The sequence below is a fragment of the Cetorhinus maximus genome, chromosome 19 (assembly GCF_964194155.1).
Source record: "Cetorhinus maximus chromosome 19, sCetMax3.hap1.1, whole genome shotgun sequence".
NCBI classification, from domain to species: Eukaryota; Metazoa; Chordata; class Chondrichthyes; order Lamniformes; family Cetorhinidae; genus Cetorhinus; species Cetorhinus maximus.
This window is the reverse complement of record NC_135897.1, coordinates 8,401,534-8,424,610: the sequence shown is the minus strand read 5'-3', so window position 1 is coordinate 8,424,610 and position 23,077 is coordinate 8,401,534. Positions and strand designations below refer to the sequence as shown.

General features: G+C 45.5%; 1 protein-coding gene across 1 annotated transcript in view; it reads right to left on the bottom strand.

The window, feature by feature from the left end:
• Nucleotides 1–2,041: 2,041 nt before the first annotated feature.
• LOC144693625 (glypican-1-like) overlaps nucleotides 2,042–23,077 on the bottom strand; it is a 180,900-nt gene continuing 159,864 nt past the window's right edge. The window contains exons 5-9 of the mRNA XM_078563456.1: nucleotides 22,852–22,982; nucleotides 17,395–17,526; nucleotides 16,264–16,397; nucleotides 9,362–9,537; nucleotides 2,042–7,181 (exon numbers count right to left, since the gene is read on the bottom strand). Coding sequence (XP_078419582.1) covers nucleotides 6,961–7,181; nucleotides 9,362–9,537; nucleotides 16,264–16,397; nucleotides 17,395–17,526; nucleotides 22,852–22,982 — 794 coding nt within the window. The 3' untranslated portion in view covers nucleotides 2,042–6,960. The remainder of the gene's footprint in view (nucleotides 7,182–9,361; nucleotides 9,538–16,263; nucleotides 16,398–17,394; nucleotides 17,527–22,851; nucleotides 22,983–23,077) is intronic.

Below are 23,077 nucleotides of genomic sequence, written 5' to 3'. Positions count from 1 at the left end.
CTTGATACCACACTCTGTCAAATGCTGCCTTGATGTCAAAGGTAGTCACTCTCACCTCAACTCGGGAGTTCAGCTCTTTTGTCCATGTTTGAACCAAGGCTGTAATGGGGTCAGGAGCTGAGTTGCCCTGGCAGAACCAAATTGAGTGTCAGTGAGCAGGTTATTGCTAAGCAAGTGCTGCTTGATAGCACTGTTGATGATCCCTCCCATTATTTTACTGATGATTGAGGGTAGACTGATGGGATGATAATTGGCCGGGTTGAATTTGTCCTGTTTTTTGTTTACAGGACATACCTGGGCAATTTTCCACATAGCTGGGTAGATGCCAGTGTTGTAGCTGTACTGGAACAGCTTGGCTAGGGGCAGAGCAAGTTCTGGAGCACAAGTCTTCAGTACTATTGTCAGAATATTATCAGGGCCCAGCCTTTGCAGTATCCAGTGTCTTCCGCCATTTCTTGATATCATGTGGAGTGAATCGAATTGGCTTAAGACTGGCATCTTTGTTGCCAGATAATCTGGTCATAATCACCATGTTGCGTGTGTGTTACCTCGACTACAGCTCCTCACACCCCGCTTCCTGTAAGGACTCCATCCCATTCTCTCAGTTCCTTCGCCTCCGTCGCATCTGTTCTGATGACGCTACCTTCAAAAACAGTTCCTCTGACATGTCCTCCTTCTTCCTTAACCGAGGTTTTCCACCCACGGTCGTTGACAGGGCCCTCAACCGTATCCGGCCTATCTCCCGCGCATCCGCCCTCACGCCTTCTCCTCCCTCCCAGAAACATGATAGGGTCCCCCTTGTCCTCACTTATCACCCCACCAGCCTCCGCATTCAAAGGATCATCCTCCGCCATTTCCACCAACTCCAGCATGATGCCACCACCAAACACATCTTCCCTTCACCCCCCCGGCGGCATTCCGTAGGGATCGTTCCCTCCGGGACACCCTGGTCCACACCTCCATCACCCCCTACTCCTCAACCCCCACCTATGGCACCTCCCCATGCCCACGCAGAAGATGCAACACCTGCCCCTTCACTTCCTCTCTCCTCACCGTCCAAGGGCCCAAACACTCCGTTCAAATGAAGCAGCATTTCACTTGCATTTCCCCTAACTTAGTCTACTGCATTCGTTGCTCCCAATGCGGTCTCCTCTACATTGGAGAGACCAAACGCAAACTGGGCGACCGCTTTGCAGAACACCTGCGGTCTGTCCGCAAGAAAGACCCAAACTCCCTGTCGCTTGCCATTTTAACACTCCACCCTGCTCTCTTGCCCACATGTCTGTCCTTGGCTTGCTGCATTGTTCCAGTGAAGCCCAACGCAAACTGGAGGAACAGCACCTCATCTTCCGACTAGGCACTTTACAGCCTTCCGGGCTGAATATTGAATTCAACAACTTTAGATCTTAAACTCCCTCCCCCCATCCCCACCCCCTTTCCGTTTCTTACCCCTCCCTTTTGTTTTTTCCAATAATTTATATAGATTTTTCTTTTCCCACCAATTTCTATTATTTTAAAATCTACAACTAATACCTTGTCAGTCTTTCCACCCCACCCCCACTAGAGCTGTACCTTGAGTGTCCTGCCATCCATTCTTAATTAGCACATTTTCTTAGAAAATATCACCACCGTCAACACCTCTTTGATCCTTTTGTCTGTGATATCTTTTGATCATCTGCTCCTATCATTGCTCGCTTGTCCTTACAACCACCCCCACCCTCAACTTCTCTCCCCTCCCCCCCCCACCACCACCTTAAACCAGCTTATATTTCACCCCTCTCCTAACTATACTCAGTTCTGTTGAAGGGTCGTGAGGACTCGAAACGTCAACTCTTTTCTTCTCCACCGATGCTGCCAGACCTGCTGAGTTTTTCCAGGTAATTCTGTTTTATGTTATGTGTGTGTCCTTGCTTTGTGCAAACTGACCACCGCCTTTCCAGAATACAGCAATGACTACATTTCAAAATTGGCTGTAGAGCACTTTGGGACAACCAGCGGTTGCGAAAAGTGAGTTTTAAAAGAGACAAGGAGAGCTGAGACGTTAGACTCAAAATGTTCTTTTTATTTTTTGAAAAGCTTTGAAACCAAAAGTCTAGTAAACGGGTGAATGTGTACTTTTGTTATTTTTTTAAAGCAACAAAATAACACAATAAAGAAAGACTTAACAACACTGATTTCCAAAGCATCTTAGTCTTGGAGGTTATTGACAGTAAACAGCCCAATCAAACGATCAACATTAAAATTAAAGAGAGACTACCATATTGACATTTAATACATTCCTTTTGAGTTTAAAAAGGCACAGAATGACTTGTGAGGTGTTTCAACTTGATGGGGCAAAGTTTTTCTCTACACCAGTGAACCTATGAAGTGAGTAAAACAATCCACTGAGTTGACATGGCCACGGGGGCAGGAGTTGTGCTACCGAGGCCTGAGGCTGCTGTTGGCATGGTGACAATGCACCTTTGTGATAACAGCCATTTAAGAGATCCTCCCTGATATAAAAGGCTCTCCGCTCTCCCCCTGACCCTAAAAAGGTCTGTTCAACATTTTGGTGCTTTGGGGAAAACAAATTGAAATGTCAGGAAAATTGCTGGCAACCAGGCCAGGAATTGGAAGCAAGAGAAATGTATGCTGTGGTGGGCAAAATGGTCCCTCCTACTTGTAGACCGTTGGACATAACTGGGCCACAATTTTTATCCCTCATTCCATTTATTACTATGATAAATGAGAAGAAAATTCCACCTGGAAATTTAAGAGGGGGTAGCCATAGGGAGTCCCTCCCTCCAGCAATCTCCCCCTTGCTTGCTAGAGTTTGGCCCCAGGCCAACAAACAAACTGTAAGGGCCCTATTGGTGCAGTGCGCATGCCAGATTGAACAGGCTTGCTTAACCTGCAGGGAGATCAAATCAAATCCCAGCAACCACACCACCACCCTTATCCCTAGGAATGGCGAAAAACCCAACACACCCTGCCAATCGTCAGGTACTGAAACAAAACAGGACCGAGAAACTAGAGGCAGTTGAAAGGCCCCAATAAGTCAGACGCTGCCTTTTTGTAAAGACCAGTCACGATGCGTGTGTTACCAATGATGGTGCACAAGATGCCCTGATCCTAACCCACCCCCCCCCACCGTCCCAAATGAATTCTCAAAAAAGATGACCAATGATTATGTAAAGTGTCAAACATCACAGGATAAAGGTAGGCCTTTCAAGGCCGTCTCTGCATGCTTAGTGTCCGAACTGCATGAACCCTGAGCTGATATTAGTACAAAAGACAGGAAAGTACAGTTAAAGCAACTTAAAGGGTGAAGGGATGGGGAAAGGAATAGAGATTGTCCTTTTATGTTTCGTTATTTTTAGATGTACATGCTTGCTATGCTGTGTCTGTAAAACTATTGCCAATGCCCCTTCTCCACACTCATGAAAGGTGACCTGTTAGCTGGGATGAGTGAAAGGGAGAAGAGACCCTCTCATCATCTACCCTTGCAGCCCCCTGAAGCCAGACTTGACTAGCAATTCCACATTGGACAAGCTCACCAGGCTTTAAGATTTTGCAAGGCCATTCAATTGGTTCGGCGCCTTGCAAGCCCGAAAGCAATGTGTGTGTACATTCCTCCATACAGCGACTTAACTACCGTTGGTACATAGGTCACATGACTAAAAAAGACTTTCTCCTCCAATCGCATTAAACCATTCTCCCAACCCTTGTTATTGTCATCAAATGGTCGCTTCCTTTTTAAATTAATAGATTTTACAAAAATTTACACCTGCGGTAATATAAAAAATCCTAAACCATTCACTCAGAGACACTGAAAAGTTTTAATTGAATGTAAGCTGCGACTCTTGCCTCGTTGTAAAAGTTTACTCCCTACCATGCGAGAGAACGAGTGAGAGAGAGAATAATTTGAGAGGGAAAAAAACGCAAGAGAACGAATGTGAGAAAGAGAGAGGGAGTGGTGGGGGGAACTCACAGGAGACATGAAAAGCATGGAAGAAAAACATGAGAAAACTCAAGAGTGGGGGGGGGGAACAGCATGAGAGAAGACATTAAATATCAAATATAGAGTAATTCATGTTAGGCTTTACTCAAAAGCAAGTGAAGTTAAAAGTTATCCAGACAACAACTGCAAATAACAGAAGCTTTGTTACAGCAATCAGTAACTGAGAATTACAAAGAAAAAAAATCAGGAACTTGGTGTGGGGGAGATGGGGGCCAGGGGATGGAAGGTGGATATCGAATAACACGTGCAGCGAGAAAATAACCCCTCCAGCGTTGTTAGGTCCTTAAATTTCAAACCAGCTTGGTCCCAATTACATTTTTATTTTAAAATCTAAAGTTAAGACAGTGCAAAAAATTATTAAAATATATATTTTTTGAAAGAATCACAACCACCAGCTGGAATATTAGCAATATGCATGTAAAATAGGACCCAAAGAAAAGGGAGCAGGGATTTAATCCTCAGCTGTGTGGTCAGTCTGATGGAGAAAAACCAAGAAACGGCTTTTAATAAATGAAATATTCTGAGGAGATTTGAGCGGTTTGAACGGAGTTTGAAAGTGGGAATCTTTATAAATCTGTCAGCTCGTGACAGACAGCTTCTATTTTAAGCCGCCAATGTATTTGACTTTGTTTTAGCCTTTATTTTTTCATTCTTGTATCAATCCCAGTGCTTTCTGTTGTGACACCATGTCATGGAGAATTATTGAGTAAAAATGTAATTTAAAAATGTGAACAAAGAAATCTTCTACATTAGTTACCGTGTGACATCTGTGACCTAGCCAACTATATAAAGTACCTTGTTTTTTTTAAATACCAAATTTTGTTTCATAGAGGTCTATAAGCAAATGATACACAGACACCCAAAGGTTACTCTCTGTAAAATGAGGCAAACTGCTCATGGGGTGGGGAGCAGGGGGAGGGGGGAGGGGATATCCGGGGTCACCACTGGGCAAGGGGGTGAGGAGCAAGGGGGTGAGGAGTTATCCAGGGTCACCATTGGGTGAGGTAGGGTGAGTGGGTCATCCATGGTCAACACTGAATGAGGGCAGACATATCCAGGGTAACCATTGGATAAGGGAATTTTGGTTTATCCAGGGGTCATCACTGGGTGAGGGGGTGGTGGTTGCGAGGTTATCCAGGTCACCGCTGGGTAACAGCAGCATATCCAACACATCAAATCATTATTGGAGAAAATACCTAACTACATACTTTACATAAGACTGAAATGACTTTTGGTGGGAAGAGATGGGTATGTATAGGCTTGAAATGAAATGTTAAATTAAACAGAAAACTAAAAATGCTAAAAAAGAGAACTAATGGAAATAAATTGGAGGTTAGCATGCCATTTCTGTGTGCAATTTTGTTTTTTTATTAATTTTTTTCCAAAATGCAAAATGCATACAAGGCATTGTTGAGGACAAAATGAATTCCTAGAATGAACGGGCACAACTGGGAAGCTGAATAGTTGTTCCACAGCCAGCTCACTATTGCCACAGCAAAACTACCCCTTCCCCACCCAGCGAGATATCTTGTTTTTATGTCTTTTCAAGCAATGCAACTTAATTATTTTTCCTTCTTTAATTTTGCAGTTCAAAGGCAGTGACCACCCTTTTAGACCTAACATTTCCCAGCACTCATACCTCAGAATGCCTCCATTGACTGTTATCTTTTGGGCTTAAAATGGTAGCCATATTTTAAAACACAACAATGCTTCTACACCTCTACCACACAAGGACAACATACATAAGGTATCTGATCTACGGCCCGTTCCCTTTTTATCAGCCCCACCCTCTGCCCCACCGACCGTCAGCATACTCATTTATTGCCCTCGATCTTTCAGTAAATTGAAAATTCAAGAACGAGAAAGCAAGGGGACATTATATCCATCATCTCCCTGTGCACTCGCTGCTGAATATTAATTGGCCGCCCATGGTCAGCTTGAAGTTGGCTTTTTGCACGCGTGCGCTTGTAATCATTTTCTCTTTTAAAAACATCTCGTCTGCCTATTCTATTTTTCCATTAACCCTTCTGTTGAAACAAAAATGAATACAAGTTACTCGCCTGCAAGAGATGACAGCAGATTCCTGTCTGTGCCATTGAGGAGGCATTTGTGTCACAATAGGAGGATGGTCTCAATAATCCAATTTTTAAAAATGTTTTAACTCCTGCAGAAGGTAACTTCCCACGCTCATCCTACCTGCACTCCCCCCCCACCCCCACCCCCACCCCACTTAATAATCCCATTCTCTACCATCTTGACAGTGCAGTGTTAACAACAGTACAAGTAGCATCAGTCGATCTCTGCCCTTTTGAGAAATATCAACCACCGTTTTGCTCTTAAAGGCTTAATATGAGAAACAGAGAACCCCGCGATAAGGACATTTCACAAACAATTATACCAACGCTTCATACACTACAGGCTAAGAAGAACCAAATAGCCTTGCTATCGGGGAAAAAAAATCTCCAGGGAGACTGATCCTGGTCCACAATGATGCAATTCACCTGAAATATAGGGATAACATCCACATGACATCACTGTGGGTGCCCATACTGTCAATGTGCATGATGTACCAGAACATACTTCACTGGCATGTTTACCTTCAAGAACAGGAGTTCAATCTCAGCCTTAGGATTTTTTTTATTATTAGCCTTTCTACACACAGAAATCTCCTGGTCTCCCAGTGGGAGCCTGTGTTTGTGTTGTGTTGAGAATGGGTGACCAGATGTCCAAAAGGTGGGGGAAAAAAAATTCGGCTTGAAAAGTACTGGGACCTCCTCCAACTGCACTGAGGAAACTCCCCTTCCCAAAGTGTTCAAAGATCCAAAGTATATTCACCTCCAGCACCGCCAGAATTTACAAATAGCCATAAGATTCTTTTATCTTGTTGCAAGGTTAAACAAAATGCTTGTCCTTTTTGGCAAAGGTTTTGCCTCAGTCTCTCTCACGCCCCACAAAGAATTCTACCGCCAGAAAAATGGCAGGGCAAGGGCCAAGGCCAGCAGGTGGACAAAGGCAGCTGAGCATCGCAGGACATTACCACCATTTCCTAGTTTGGATTTCCCACTCTGCTCTGGGATGGCATAGACAACGGGTGACCTGGTTGCAGCATTGATGAACCTTCTCCTGCCACAGCCATCCTCTGAGCAGGAATCACCACTTCCCGATCCGCTGCTATCGTCACCTGTTGGAAATACAAAGGTGTTAACAGTAAAGATTCCGTTATACGCCCAGCTCCGAGCTCACCAAAATCCCAGCTCCAACTCCAGTTATACGCCCAGCTCCGAGCTCAGCTATAATCCCAAATCCAACTCCAGTTATACGCCCAGCTCCGAGCTCAGCTATAATCCCAGCTCCAACTCCAGTTATACGCCCAACTCCGAGCTCAGCTATAATCCCAAATCCAGCCCAGTTATACGCCCAGCTCCGAGCTCAGCTATAATCCCAAATCCAGCCCAGTTATACGCCCAGCTCTGTCAATTGTGGAGCAATGAAAACCAGGAACGTGCAAAAGACCAGAATTGGAGGAGTGCAGAGGGTTTTGGGGCTGAAGGAGGTCAGGCTGGAGGAGGTTACAGAGCTAGGGAGAGATGAGGCCTTGGAGGGATTTGAAAATGAAGAGGCAATTTTAAATTTGACGCATGATGGACCAGCTGATAATGCAGGTCAACAAGCACAGGGATGGAGGAAATGCCAAAACATACAGTAATTTGGAAGGCAGGGTAGTGAAGTTGGCTGCAGAACACTACAGGCTAGGAGATGTGAAACATAGGCACTACAGCGCTACCAGTGGCAGGAGGGTATAAATACAAGGTGAAAAGTTTACATTGGCAACATCCATTAGCAAAGTGGGCACAGGCATTTAGAATTGAAAAAGTTGACATAAAAGTGTGATCAACATGAAATGACATTTTTTTAAAGCTTGTATCAGCTTCAGGGGGTGATATGTCACGTGATTTGCAGCTCTGGGTGATGCTTAGTATTCCTATGGCAAAGGTAACCAATCAGACCATGGCAATGGGAGATGTTAGTCCAGGATGGATTTTCTTTGTTGGTGTTCCTATTTCTTAATTAATTATGTCAAAAGTTGGTTGATGGCCAGAACTGGCAGTTTGAAATGTCAACAAGAATAACTTAGTCCACGGGTTAGATTAATTCAATTAATCTAATCATTGAACCATTAAAGTGCAGTGTATGCAGCATGATGGCACTGATATTAGATCCTAACACACAAGTGCAGACTTCAGAGCTTTCCAGTAATTCTCATGGCAGTATATCTCAGTTTTAGCTCAGTCAGGAGATTTGAACACTGTGGACTGGAAATTCTCATTATTCTCCTCATTCAACTTCACACACTACGTAGGTGTATGGAGCATTATCAAGTGTAAGAAATAGATTCTAAAGAAGGTAACAACTTAATATGACCTGATTCTCTTTTGTTATTTGAAGGATTTTTGCTTTCACTTGATGCATGTATCCCTTCTCAATGTCCTACTAATCACATTGTTAAGGTTTAATGGCAAATATATTGTTAAACAGGTGATAGGTAAATATGGGGATAGCTGGGATACTGGTGGGTGGGAGTAGTGTTGACTAAGTCAATAAACTCTCTCCAACAAAGAAAGTTGTGATGTCTTAGTTTTAACTTCACCAACCAGCATGGATCGTGTTAACAGTCCTGTATTATTTAGCCTATTAACTTTAGCCAGTGTTCACTGGTCTGGCAGTTTAGAATTTTCAGCCTAATTAAAGGTCAAAGGACGATAGGATAGGAGAATTCCCATGAATTCTAGTAGTTGGTGCCACAAAATTCTGGGATTTATTTTCATTTACTTATTTTTAGTCAGGGTACATGCAAGGACGCAGGTTTCAGTTAATGTGAAATAAGTGTTGTTTATGGTAAAGGGTCGGGAGAAAGCTTGGAAATGTGAAAATGGTCTCAATGCTAGATTGAAGCAGGAGAGATAATCGGGGACGGCAGGAGAAAAAGGTCGGAAGTAACAACCGAGACAAATGATAGAAGGCAAGATGAGACTGCAGAGGCAAAGCAGGAAAGGAAATAGAATAACAAAGAGAGGAAGGGCCTCAACAAATGAGGAGGTGGGGTGCCGTCTGGGAAGGAATTGAATGAATGAGTAGCAGAAGAGGAAGGAGAGAAGAGATGGACAGGAAACGTAAAAATAAGATTAATAAGGAAGGAATAAGAAAATATCAAGTGACTTAAACGCCAAACCCGATCCAAAGTGCCCAAGGATTAAGTGACTGATCGAGCCTCTCCTAGCATGTGAAGTCTCACATCATTGAGCACAAATGCGTTCACTAAATGCAAACAGCGATAAAGACAGAGCAGAGCTAGCTACTCACTTGTATCCTGGAAATCCACGTCATTCCCATTGTAGGCATTTCGCAGTCGATTGGTCATTATCCGCAGCTGCATGATCTGCTGACGAATGGTCATGTCCGGTTTGGTGATGTCAACCTCAACCTCTGGATTATTAATCTGATTGGCTAATCCATCTGCCATGACCTCTGGGAGGTACCTGTCAGGTGCGATGAGAGTTGACAAGCATTAGTCCGTAATGCGCACAAACCAGCAGCGGGCTTTTCGAATGGAGGGGGTGGGGAGGGAAGAGGGAAGGGAGGAAAGGGCGGGGGGGGGGGTGGGGATTGGGGAAATGGGAGGAGGAAGGAGGGAAGGAAAGTGAGGAAAGAGGGGAAGTGGAAGGGGAGAGGAGGGAGGTGAGGATTAGCCCCATCTGCTTAATGTTAAACTGCTCCAATTATAACAATTTGAAATAAGTCTAGGCTAGATAGTATTGTCTGTGTTCTACAGGAACAATTCTAGGGTACTTTAAACAGTGCTAAAGATACCTTTATGTTAAAATCAACATTCAGATAGCCCACTTGGTAAATGCACAGCCCAGTGAGGCACTAGGCCACATTGAACAGATGGTCTTGTGCTCAGTGCCTTGACACCTGATGTCAACAAGGGAAGTGATACCAACACAACAATTGGCTTCAACTCCCCGCGACTAGATAGAATGGAAAGAAATTAGCCAGGGGGCTGAATCTTCGGCTTGGCGAGCTGGGGCAGCGCCCGCTCGCTGAGGCATAAAATGACGCGCGATGATGTCGGGCGTGCGTCCCGACGTCACCGCGCGTCATTCAGACTTTCAGTTCGGCGGGCGTGTAGCAGAGTCGGCTGCGCGCCCACCAAACTGTCAAAGGCCTGTTAAGGACATTGAACTCTCAATGAAAATAATTAATGGAGCTCCCCGTCCAACCTTAAGGCCGGCGGGCAGGCGAAGACCCCAGGCGGCCTTCACATTTTTCATGGAACCTCATCCACGGGCCGGATGAGGCTTCATGAAAGATTTTAAATTTTGACAAAAACTTTTATTGAAATTAATGCACATGTCCCAGCTCATGTGACAGTTTCACATGAAGGGACATGTCATAGAAGTTTTCTCGCCACTTTATCAAACTTTTTGGACTTCCAACTAATCTCCCTGAGGTACCTCTGTGCCCTGTACCCCTGCCCCCCACCCAGCACCTCCCGGTGCGCGTCATGCTGGGCGGGCCTTAATTGGCCTGCCCACATAAAATGGCGGCACGGACCTGAAACGAGGCGCCGATCGGGTCCGCGCCCACCCACGCACAATCCCCCCCCCCCCCTCCCCCCGATGGGGAGAAAATTCCGTCCAGGATCACTGCCAACCTGCAGGAAAGTGCATCTTTAGATAATGGGAAACAGCAGGACTGCCCCCAACTGTGATGCAATACCTGATCAAACAACCAGCTGATACCCAGGGCAGGTTTTTTAACCATGGGCTTTGGCACCCCATCGAGGGTAGAAATGGGGGCCCAGTACCCACACTTGCTGGCAGTGGGGCTGGCTCAGCTATTCTCCTGGAGGCAGCCTCCCAATTGGCCTTCTCCAGGCTCGCCATCCAGTTAAGGATGGTGGGCAGGATGTCGAAGCTGCCAGCCCAATCAGAAGGCCAGCTGAGGCAGCTCGGTGACCAAGAGGGTGCCTCAATATGGAGGCACCCCCCGGAAAGACATCTTATAAATTAAAGATCAGAGGGGCCGAGTAGGCAGGCACCTTCCAACAGTGGCCTTCCATGCCCACAGCTCCGTCTTTGGGGCAAGAAACCTCCCGGACGGCCACATGGAGCTGCATCAATGAAGCTGGAGGCATCCCCACATGGCAGACAGTCACATAGCATCTGGCAAAAGTATGGCAGCCGCAAGGAATCAACCCTAAGTGGGCCATTAAATAACTAAATTGACTGCCTAACTCCATTCAGGGGACAGTCCATCTCTCGCCATGCCTGCTCCAGATCCCCAATGCTTTCCGCCCAGTGCCCCACCCCATCCCTGCCTAATCTCCGAGCTGGCCACCCGCTCAATCTCTCAGTACCCACATGAAGCCTCCATTCAGTAAGGATCAATAAAGCTGCTTAATCATATTATTCCTACTCCATTTCTTGTCTAGAGAGGGTAACTGAGACCTGACCACTGAGTCCAGCCAATGCCACACAGTCCAAGGATTGAAACTGCCACCTATTTGGTCTTATGTAGCTATGGTGTCCTGATAGGCAGCGCATGTACACACTGAACCGATAGGGAGCTCTCCCTCAAGATGTTTAGTTTATCAAACACCACTGCAGTTGAACCTCACATATGACTGGGGACTCCGAGATAAGGTTCTCAATCACATGCTCACAAGTGCCCACACGAACATGTGCATGCATGCACGCACACACAATAGCACTATAGTTTTCCCTGAAATCCTTGTCCAAACAGATGCTAGGCTTGGTATTTACATTGTTCCATTGACTCGTCACACAACCCAGTCTGGTGTATATTACATGTCTGTGAAGGCAGCTGCTACGCAGTAGCAATATACTGTGCTTCAGGGAGGGGAAACCAAATCTGCTCAGCTTGGATAAATACCACCACTGTTGAGATATAGATTGAGCAATCTAATACAGCACTTAATAGCTCCGAGCCCCCATCTCTGTACACAAGCTTTGGAATTCAGTCGATAAGATTTTTAATTAGAAAACCACTCAAACGATAAATTTCCATTATTTTCTTTAAAAAAACACATTCCCATTACTTAAAGCCACACAATTCCCTTTGGGTAATTTTTCAGCACAACAATCAATAAGGAAAAAATTTCCTCAGATGGCCTGCTCTAGGAGAAAGTCCATTTGTTGCTCCCTAACAAGATCAGCATCACACACTCTAAGCAATTCTCAAAGGTACAGTGTATCCTTGTGCTGCCAGGTTGGATTCTGCCATTAGACATCACCTTGTTTATCATCATGAAGCCCATGGAATTCGTAAAAGGCCCTTTTTTATAAAATTACAAATTCAATTGCGAGGGATAAAAACACATATACGCCCACAGCATCATTTTTGATATGAGAGCTGCTTACTTAACACAAAGCCATGAGACTGCTCACCTCTAGTAGCACCACTGGAAGACACATGAAGCTCTCTGGCCATCCGCGTGTCAATTAGAAAAAGCAAGCAGGCAGTGACTCAAATTTAGGCCCCACAGTTTAAGACAGGTTCATTCACTAACTCGTCGTCAAAGGGAGTCGATCTCAGGAATGTCAGCCATTAGAAAGATGGGATGTGGATCTGCACTGATGACATCCATGTACAACGAGCCCCTAATTTCAATCACACTGTGGTTGACAGTTTTGAAGGCAATCCAACAGTTCTATTAATTTAACTGTATTTTGATAGGACACTTTCACTTGCTGTCTGTGGAAGCTGGAATTGCCTTGTTTACAGTAACATCCCCTTACTCTTGCCAGACAACTGGAAATGGAGAAGGAACATATGAATCCCAGACCAATTATTACTTTGCAGCCAGGCAGGGTGCAAATGGAGGCCTAGGGGCATATAGGATGGGAAATATGACAAGGAAGAGCAGGCCCCAAATGTCTAATAGCCTGTATTATGAGGCTTACAAAATATCTGTCTGATTAGGCTACTTGCCTTACAGTTCACCAAGTGTAAGAAAGCATAGACTAAGAAAGGAGAAAAAAGATGGCTCTTTCTGTAGAAAGTGTTCAAACTGCCCAATAATGATCTCTATTTATCCCACCCATTCAATGTCCTGAGGAAACGTTCTATATAAAGATGCCTTGTTCCAAATTAAATATTGGCTTTATCCCAAGCAAATTTAAAAAAAACTTGGGAATGCTTATCCAACCCTGTATCTCCACCATTCACCCTTTCTCCAGAAAAACAACATGTTCCACCCTCGCCCCAAGCAAACAGAAGAGGTTCCTTGTGGGGCCACTTATACAGACAATCCACTGTAGACATTTGGAGTTACGTATCACTTATCACTTGCTAAATGCTCCATGACAACCCATACAATCAATCCTGCCCTAGTGACCTCGATAAAATATCTGCTCTTCTTCAGTGCTAATTACCCGCTCCCCACCACCCACACAAGTCACAAACTGACACACACACACACACGCACACACCACCCCTCAGCTCCCACAAGGCTTGGGCTGATAAGCTAATTCAGGTCAGCCGTGAAGTCAACTGCTAAAAGCGGGAACTACTTGAATTTTGTTCAATCGGGGTGACAATTCTTGACACCATTAAAAGCCTATAACTGCTGGCTAAGACACTGCTCTCAACTGTGAAACATGCTTCCAAACCAAAGGCACCTGGAGTGCCCAACACGTGAATATCAAACACTTGCTAAGGCTTCCAGCTCCTGAGGCTTTTGCAGGGCAGGATTCGCTACTTTGGTTGTCATGGAGTAAATGCAGCAAAATGGAGCTGAGGTAAGATTGGCCATGATCTAATCGGATGTCAGAGCAGCTCCAAAGAGCTGCAATGCATACTTCTGTCCCTAAAGCTCCTAGGTCCATAAATAGTCCAGACAGAAAACAGACATGAAACAAATCACCTGCAAAGAGCTCAGATGTACTAGATGAAGAGGAAATTTGGTGAGTGACAATGGGACTTTCTTATCTCATGGATAAAGACCAAACCATCGGAAATGAATCTTTTCCTCTCCAGTCTCATCAATTTGGTACTGCACTAATACCCATCCAGAGGTAAAATAACTCTCAGAGTTAGTGCTAAAGCGTATTCATTCGACGCAGGTCATGACTTCTCCTGTTTATCTGTTCATCCAACTAGCATTCAAATTCCTTAGAACCCCAGTGCATTAGCTTCAAGACCCTCCCTAGCCCCACCCCTCCCTGTCTAAATAGCCCTTGCCAGCTTCAGGGCTTTGCTAGTGTCTGCTCCTCTTCCAACACTGCTTGTTTGCCCACAGACAGCACATTCGACCTCTCCCATAAGCCCAGTGCCTCACCACACCCATCAATGGTTTGAAAAGATTCATGAAGTTCTTTCCCTCTGACTGTGCCTTCAGCCTCCTCCTTTCCAAATATTCTGTCCTTGCTTTTGCTCGTTCGTGGTCTAGAGGCATTTTCTTTGCTCCCGCATTTCTCCAGAAAAGGCGGAAGAGCGTCCTGTTCACCTGGGAAGCTCTGGAAAGGTGCTGGAAACACGTCAGGCGATGGGGAAGTGGAGACAAACCATATAGAGCAACATGAACGTTGCAGAAAGCCCGAAACCCAGAAAAAGTAGTTGGGAAAATTGGGCATTACGGGCACAATCAATGCAAGGATTTCTGGGTAAATTGGGTTAGCAAGCCAATCAGGGTGTAAAGCACACTATTAGCTAACAACTGCAGGCTCAAGTTCCCTTGCTCAGTGTGTTAGGGCTGGCTATAAAAACTTGGTTCTAATTCTTCGAGCTTGTGGAAAGGGTGCAGAATGAAGTGCTGCTTTTCTGAGAGAGATCATTAAGAGAAATGGAAAATACAACGGGCTGCCACTAAATACATCCCCTGTGTGCAGTAATTTCATCTGCAAGTCTTCAATTCACACAGCGTCTGCCATTTCTGCTGTTATAAGCTGTTGGCATTTGTTTACAGTTCGCTTTAGATACTGGCGTAAGATACCCAGTCATTACCTCCCCGCACCCCCCACCTCACCACTTTCAGGAGGACCTTGCCACCATATTGGGCTTGAGAGGCAAATGCCAGCTCTCCCTGGTGGCACAATCGGTTAATGTGCTCCTCAGCTGTGGGAGGAATGAGGGAAGTCCCAGCTCCAATCCGCAGCCTATGCCAGGTCAGCTGATTCCGGGCCCTCCAAATAGGCTCGGCCCCTCATGGGGCTTGGGGGTAATATATCAGCTCGATGGGCCCTGGCATTTAAGGATTGGGGTTCACTTCGATGTTCCTAACCCACCAACACTGCCCATATATCAGGCCAAAGTACCAAAAACTGTTGGCGCCCAAAGCAGAACTCAGAGAAATGAGATGTATAATTTTGTGGACTATTAAGAGGCAAGATTTTCTGTTACAGGAATAAACCATGCATCCCCAACTTGTAGGGTAACAGATTCAGGATCCTGGGTTTCCCAACATGTGCCCATAATGCCCGAAGCGGAAAGCCACCTCAGAGGTTCCTATTCCACCCTCGTAGTCATTTTGATTGTAGGATTGCAGTTCAGTTCTAATTTCCCCAACACTGCTGGTCATTTGCAGCAGGACATTTCACAGTGCAAGGAAAATCTCTGGAAAATAAGCAGGAGGAAGAACGGGGAAAAGGAGAGGGCTATGGAGAGAGGGTTCTTGAAGGTGAGGTGGGAGGTAGCATGATGGGGGGAATGAGGGTTAGGGAATTCCAGGGGGCAGGAGCGCAGTGGCTGAATGGGCAACCACAGATGGTGAAGTGGAAGGAGCAAGGGGCTGAGGGGCAGCCCAGTGTTTGAGGGTATATCAGGCTTGGAGGAGGTGACTAAGTGGGGGAAAGGTGAGGTCATGAAGAGAATAGAAAGCACAGGTTGGTAAGGAGGAGCCTGTGAAAGTCAGGGCTCCTACGCGATCTCTGACGCAAAGTGCACAAGAATTTATTGCGTGTCATGCCTCATGCAGTCGAATAGCCAGCTGTCACTCACTTTCTGGGCTCACATATAAAGAATGACCTGAGGAAACAGAAGGCTGCCAGCACCCTATCACTCATCAATGTCCTCAGGAGATGAGGGACAGAAAACTGAAATGAGAAATATCCTAGTAGGCTCACATGCTATATTTAACCAATAGAACTACGCCCGGTGCTACGAACTACACACTAGATTTTACAGTGGTAGAAGAGGCATGGACACCTTCCCCAGCTGCGACTGAGAGAACAGCATCTTACCTCCCTCTGCTCTGCCCATTCCAACATCTGTCTTCATTGGCTGACCCTGCAGTCACCTTCTCGCTGCATAGGGCACTGGGGAGCATGACCCACAATTCCTTAATATCTCGGAGCTTCATCTTGACTTCAGTAACCTGAAAGCACATCAGCCATTACTGCACCTTGCACTTACTCACAACCACCTTCATCCTCAAACCCCCAGCGGACACCGGCGAATGTACCGCGCAAATTCGGAAACATTGCAAACTCTCCTCACCAAGAAACATAAGCGGTTGCCCTAACCAATGATGCATTAAAGATCCAGATGCAATTGGATAACTGCTTCACTTCACGTCAGGCAGGTCTTATTCACATAGCGGGTGTTGAGATGCAGTTGGGTGGGAATCATTACGGGTCACCTTGTTTAGTACAACATGGCAGAGTGGAGAGAGTTGGTTGGCCAACTGATCTTTTTCTTTCCATTTTTCTTGTAGCTTTGCAACAAGACAAACTAAGGTGGCGCAACGAGTGGAGGAGAATGCATTTGATCAACATGATGAGTCCTAAACTCCAAGGGGCACTACATAATCATCAACACGCACCAAAGGACAATACAAGCGAGTCAGTGGTTGTGGTGGTAAGGTGGGTGAGGGGGGCAGGGGGGTTGCATTACAGGCAGGAAAATGGAGCTAAGGCCACAATTAGATGAAACATGATCTTATTGACGTCCAAATTGGCTGCAGGGTTCTCCCCATGCCCCAAAAGAAATAGGTCACAGCCGTCAGAAAGAGGAGAATGGTTCTTCAATGGTAACTAATGCTAAACACACTGCGCAGTACAGAACTTAGTCCCAAGGGTCACAATGACTTTGGCTCAAGCCCTGTTGAGTCGACAGAGTGTGACACTGTTATCCTCTCAACTCCCCCAGGCTGGGAAAGTGGAATCAAAGACACAGTCAAGACTCCACTCATGATCGAGGAAACCCTGCTGGAAACTGTAAGCACATGATCAGTCTCCACAGTGCTGCCCCCGCAGTCAAACAGTCAGCTACGCCTCACTTCCTGGAAATATTTACTTTCTTTGAAGAAATTCAGCAAGGCTAATGTTCCACTGAAATGGGAATCTTAAAACTCTGAGCTGCCCAGGACCTACCAGTCTGTCCATGGGGAGAGTGACTAGACTGACTGGCTTCTCCTCCACTGGGTACGGCTTTCCACGTTTCTTTGGATCATCCTCGGCTGATCTTTTGCTCACCGATTTGAGGCTACCACAGCCCTGAAGAACCTGGGAAAGAAAGAAAGAATGGAAAAAGTCAGCCAAACAAACAAACAAACATATCCTGTTTACGACTAAGCAGGATTTGCTTCTAATACAGAGAAACTAAAGCATGGTGCGTCTGCAGGCACACCTACATTTTGGCATGAGGTGATCTCACAGCAATGGGCAGCAAACTATCCCGTAACGCCAAATAGTGCAGAATCACTCGATGAATAACCGTTTGTATGGAGGAGGTTACAGGGAGAGGGAAGGGGATTTGAAGGCAAGGATGAGAATTTAAAAAACAAAGCATTGCCAGTCGGGCAGCCAGTGCAGGTCAGCAGGCATAGGGGTTATGGGTGAATGGGACTTTGTCCGAGTTAGGACATGAACTCATCCAAAACTCTACCGGCCAGATTTATGCAGGGTGGAGGACGGTGTCCCAGTCAATCTTAACACAAGCGCTACAAAGAAAAGTTGATCTTCCTGCCAGGAACTTCCTGGCTATAGCAACCTCAGAGTTCAGCAGCACCCTCGCTTTCTCACCCATTCCCCTTCCAGCCAACTCTTTCTTCCTTGCCTTCCATTTTAAAGCGATTTCATTTTTTTTGGTCTTTCTAATGTAATTTCACAACCTTACTGAGATGATGCAGTGGCCTTATTCAGCTTTTTCATAACTATATTTGCACACTTTGAAACTCACTAACCTTGTGACATGAGTCCTTGCCCTTAAATCCTGTTGTTTTCCCTATACCCCCCCCCCCCCCACCCTTCCCCTCACCCTTTCCTAATTTGGTTCAGGCCTGTCTTCTCGCTTTCCATTGGCTGACGGGCCTGCTGTGTGCTTCTGGGTCTGCCTGCTTTTTGTTTCCTCTAGATTTCCAGCTTTCCTTCCATGCTGTTAGGTTTCCCATTCGATCCCAGATCAACGACATCAACTCAACAAGCCTGGGGGAATGTGGCTAGGAAAAAAATCAATAAAGGATTCTCACAAATGCGCAATTAATTGTTAATGGTTTGAGGCGAGCTCATTACGGACCTGATAAGACGTGGTGATAGGTCGAGGGAGGGTGTAATGGGTGATTACTTAAAAGCTTAGCGCAATAATCCCTCAATTCACTTGTAGAAATCACCAGAAAAGAGCAGCCCATAAGTAGGAACTCGGCACAAGTACAGACAGAGGTGGGAGGGGTGAATGAAAGGCAGGGAGGTGACAAAGCTTGGAACACTAACAGCTGGGGGGTTGCGAAAGGAGGTAGAGAATCAGAACTCACCTCTCATCCACTAAATGAACAAATCTGGTCCCTTCATCTTTCTTTGTTACCTGAGTGCTCGCAGTGTCAGATTGGGTTTCCTTTCTCATCCTCCCCCAAGCCTTTCTCATCCTCCCCCAAGCACAATGTCAACTGTGGCAGCAGCCTCTCCCCTTTCAGACAGGTAAATAAGATACAAAGGTTTACCAAGCAATTAAACTGTAGAGGAAAAGTGACAAAGTAGAGCCCTGGAAAGTGGACCCAGTGGTAAGTTTAAGGATTGGGGTCAACTGATGCTGATTTTATCAGAGGGAGCCCTGGTCTAACCTTTGCATGGGTTTGGAGTGCCAGGAGGTGGGTCTGGGAGGTGGGGAGCTGTTGTGGGGGGAACGGAAGATGGAGGGGGAGGGGGAGAGGGGGGGAGTTACAAGGCAAACTCCACTCCTGAGAGAAAACGAGGTGACCCTAATTGTGAAGAGAGGATGACAACTTCTTAGGAACAGATGAAGGAGGAAACAGGTCAGAAGTCCCCCCCCCGACCCCGTGATTTGCCAATTGTAGTGGGAGGATCAGGCCACACTGCTAAAACACTGTAACACTTCACAAACTGTCAGCTACTTTCACATCCGATTCTTTCAGAAACCAGCTGCTCGGTCCAGGTAGTCTATGTTGGTGTTTATGCTCCACACAAACCTCCTCCCATCATACTTCATCTAAACCTATCCTTCTATATATCCTTCCATTCCTTTCCCCCACATATACTTGTCCAGCTTCCCCTTAAATGCTGAATCTATGTTATTCACCTGCACTACTTTGTGTGATAGTGAGCTCCATATTCTGACCACTCTGCGAGTAAAGAAGATTCTTCAGAATTTCTTACTGGATTGTTAGTGATCATCTTGTATTAATGACCCCTGGTTTTGGACATCCTCCAAGTAGAAGCATTTTCTCTGTGCCTATTTTATCCAACCCCTTCATCATTTTAAGACTTCTATCAAGTCACTGCTCAGCCTTCTCTTTTCTAGAGAAAATAATTACTTATAGCTATCAAAGAAATGAATTAATTACTTCAAAAGTACAATGACTGTAGTCAACCATGGCAGCCATTTTGTTATATGGCTCTGGGGTGGTGCTAGTGCCATCAGCTCCCAATTTATTGCTGGTAGCAACACCAAAGTAAACTCGCGGGATTTACCAAGGTCGGCAGGCTAGGAAATCCCCCATCCTTTTTATATTGCCAGGAGAGATGAGAGTCAGAGGCATGCTGAACACTCACTGCCAGCACTTAGTGCCCAGTCTTACACATGAAGACCAGTAGCAACAGCCATGAAACAGGGTCTCGGCAAGTGGCAGTGGTTTCAGGAATTGGGGGTGTGGGAGGGGGGTTCAGTGGGTGTAAAGAAAGGGGAGTAAAACATCCAAGACCCAGCATTCCCTTTAGAGGAGGCTCTTTAGATAACAACACCAAATTAACAGGTTAAGCTGGTTTATAAATAGCACTTCAAAACAATGAAGAACATAGGAACAGGAGTAGGCCATTCAGCCCATTTTGAGCCTGCTCCGCTATTCAGTTAGATCATGGCTGATCATCTATCTCAATGCCATTTTGCCACCCTATTTCCATATCCCTTGATGTCGCCAGTGTCCAGGAAACCATCGATTTCTGTTTTGAACATGTTCAACGATTGAGCTTCCATAGCCCTCTGGGTAGAGAATTCCAAAGATTCACCACCCTCCAAGTGAAGCAATTCCTCCTCATCTCAGCCTTAAATGGCCTACCCCTTATCCTGAGATTATGTCCCCTGATTTCGGAGTCACCAGCCAGGGCAAACATCTTATCCACTCTGTCACGGTCTGTAAGAATTTTGTAAGTTTCAATGAGGTCACCCCTCATTCTTCAAAACTTTAGGAAATACAGATCCAGTCTCCCCAATCTCTCCTCATAAAATAATCCCGCCATCCCAGGGATTATCCTCCATTGCACTCCCTCTATGGCAAGTATATCCTCCCTTAGATAAGGGCACCAAAACTGTAAACAATACTTCAGGCGCGATCTCGCCAAGGCTCTAACAACTGCAGCAAGACAGTACAAGTCCAAACATGAATGTTATTCACAGGTGTTTCTGCACAAAGCTGTCTGTGATGTTTCAGTCTAAAAGAATCCCACTGATGTATCCACCCAGGAACCAAGAGAACAAATTAATCTTACTTACAAATTGCAGTATAGGGATGTCAAGGGTTATTGTACTTGGGATCAACAACAACAATTTACACTCATGTTGTACCTGTCACATAGTTAAAAACGCACCCCAGGTGCTTCATGGAACATTATCAAACAGAAGCTGGCACCAAGCTATGGAAGGAGATATCAAAGGTCAAAGAGGCAGGTTTTAAGGAGCATCTTAAAGGAAGAGAGAGAGAGAGCCAGACAAGCAGAGAGGTTTGGTGGTGGTTGGGGGGGTATCCATAGCCTAAGGCCTTGACAGATGAAGAGGACAGTCATGAGTGGTGAAGTGAAGGAATAAAAACAGAAATTGCTGGAAATACTCAGCAGGTTAGGCAGCATTGGTGGAGACAGAAACAGTGCCAACATTTCAGGTCTGTTCCTGTTTCTCTCTCCAAAGAGAATACTTGCAACATTTCCTGTTTTTGTTCCAGATTTCCTGCATCAGCAGTATTTGGCTTTTGGCGCTGGGTCAAAATCCTGGGACTCCTTTCCCAACTGCACTGTGGGTGTATGGGCACCAGATGGACCACAGCAGTTCAAGAAGAGGGCTCACCGCCACCTTCTCAAGGGCAACTAAGTTTGGGCAACAAATTTTGACCGTGACAGTGAAGCGTACATTCAACAAAAGTATAAAAACATAACTTGTGTTATGTGAAGTGAAGGAATTCAGGGATGCACAAGGGGCAGAATTGGAGGAGAATAGTTAACCTTTTTGCACCCACTTTGTCCATTGTTAGGTGGCAATGCAGAACTCGCACCTGTCCCCTTCTCTTTGGTATGTGCACCCAGGTCTCTCAACTTGGAACAGGTAGGATTGGGGTCAGTAGTTGGGATGGGATTTTCAGCAGAGCATGGATGCTGGTAGCTCTGGAACCTTGCGTTCTTCAATAGTCCTATCTAGTGCCTGGGCTTCCTAAGTAGGACTGCTGACAGGCATGTGTTCATTCTAAATATATCAGCCAAGACTAACGCATAACAGCGTAACTCATAACATTGGAAATAACAGCAACATCTTGCATTTACACAGAATCTTTAACAAAATGTCCCAAGATGCGTCACAAGAGTGTTAGCAAATTAAATTTGACACCAAGCTATGTAAGGAGATATTAGGACAGGTGATAAAAAGCTTGGTCAAAGAGATCAGCTTTGGAGAGTGCCTTAAAGGAGGCAAGAGAGGTATTTTCAAGTGTGCATTGGTACTGCCTTGAAAAGTGCCTTTGGACATCCATATGCCACATAAAACATACAATATAAATGCAACTATTTATTGGGGAGAGGGAAGGGAGATTAGACATTCCACATTTGCATTTGTTTTATATTTTGGCACACAACAATGGGAAAACAGTAAATCCAGTTATTTACAGCCTAACATAACTTGCTGACCAAGTTATAACACAGTTTTATTAGATAAGGTTAACCATGGACAATCAACATGTCCACAACAGGAAAGTGCTAATTCCAACCATGGCTCCCAAATCCAATCACAACCACGGCTCCCAAATTCAAACCCAACAGCTTGGCTCCTAATCCAACCTTGGCTTCCAATTTGATTCCAACCATAGATTTACACACCCGTCCTGTGCTCCAGAAGTATTCTAATTCCACCAAATGCTAGCTGCCCTATGGCATAACACAAATGTGATGCCAACTCACTGCCACTTAGCGATCAATGCTGGGCAGTTTTGTCCTGGTCATTTGCGTCGCACAGAACTGGTCTGGGACTGCCCAAACCTAATTCTCACAGCGGGCATTCAGCTGGCAGAGCAAGGGGCATTTTTATCACAATTGCCGTTGTGAAAGGGCAGAGCTCTAACTCGTTGTGCCATCCACTGCTTCCAAGTCCAGAATTTACTCTGCCCTGACCAACCTTACCTTTGATGAGATGTGAGCTCTGTTATCTTGCATGGTCTGTATTGCTTCGGCAATCTTCATGTAAATTGTATCAACCAGCGACTCCATGTTTGACGGTCCATTGAACCTGTCAGCCACCTGAAGCATCGAGTCTGAAATATCAACAACAGTTAAGATCAGTGCTCAAATTTCTTCCACAGATCGCTGTACTGCTAGTACACTGTCCAGGCCCCATGCACTGAATACC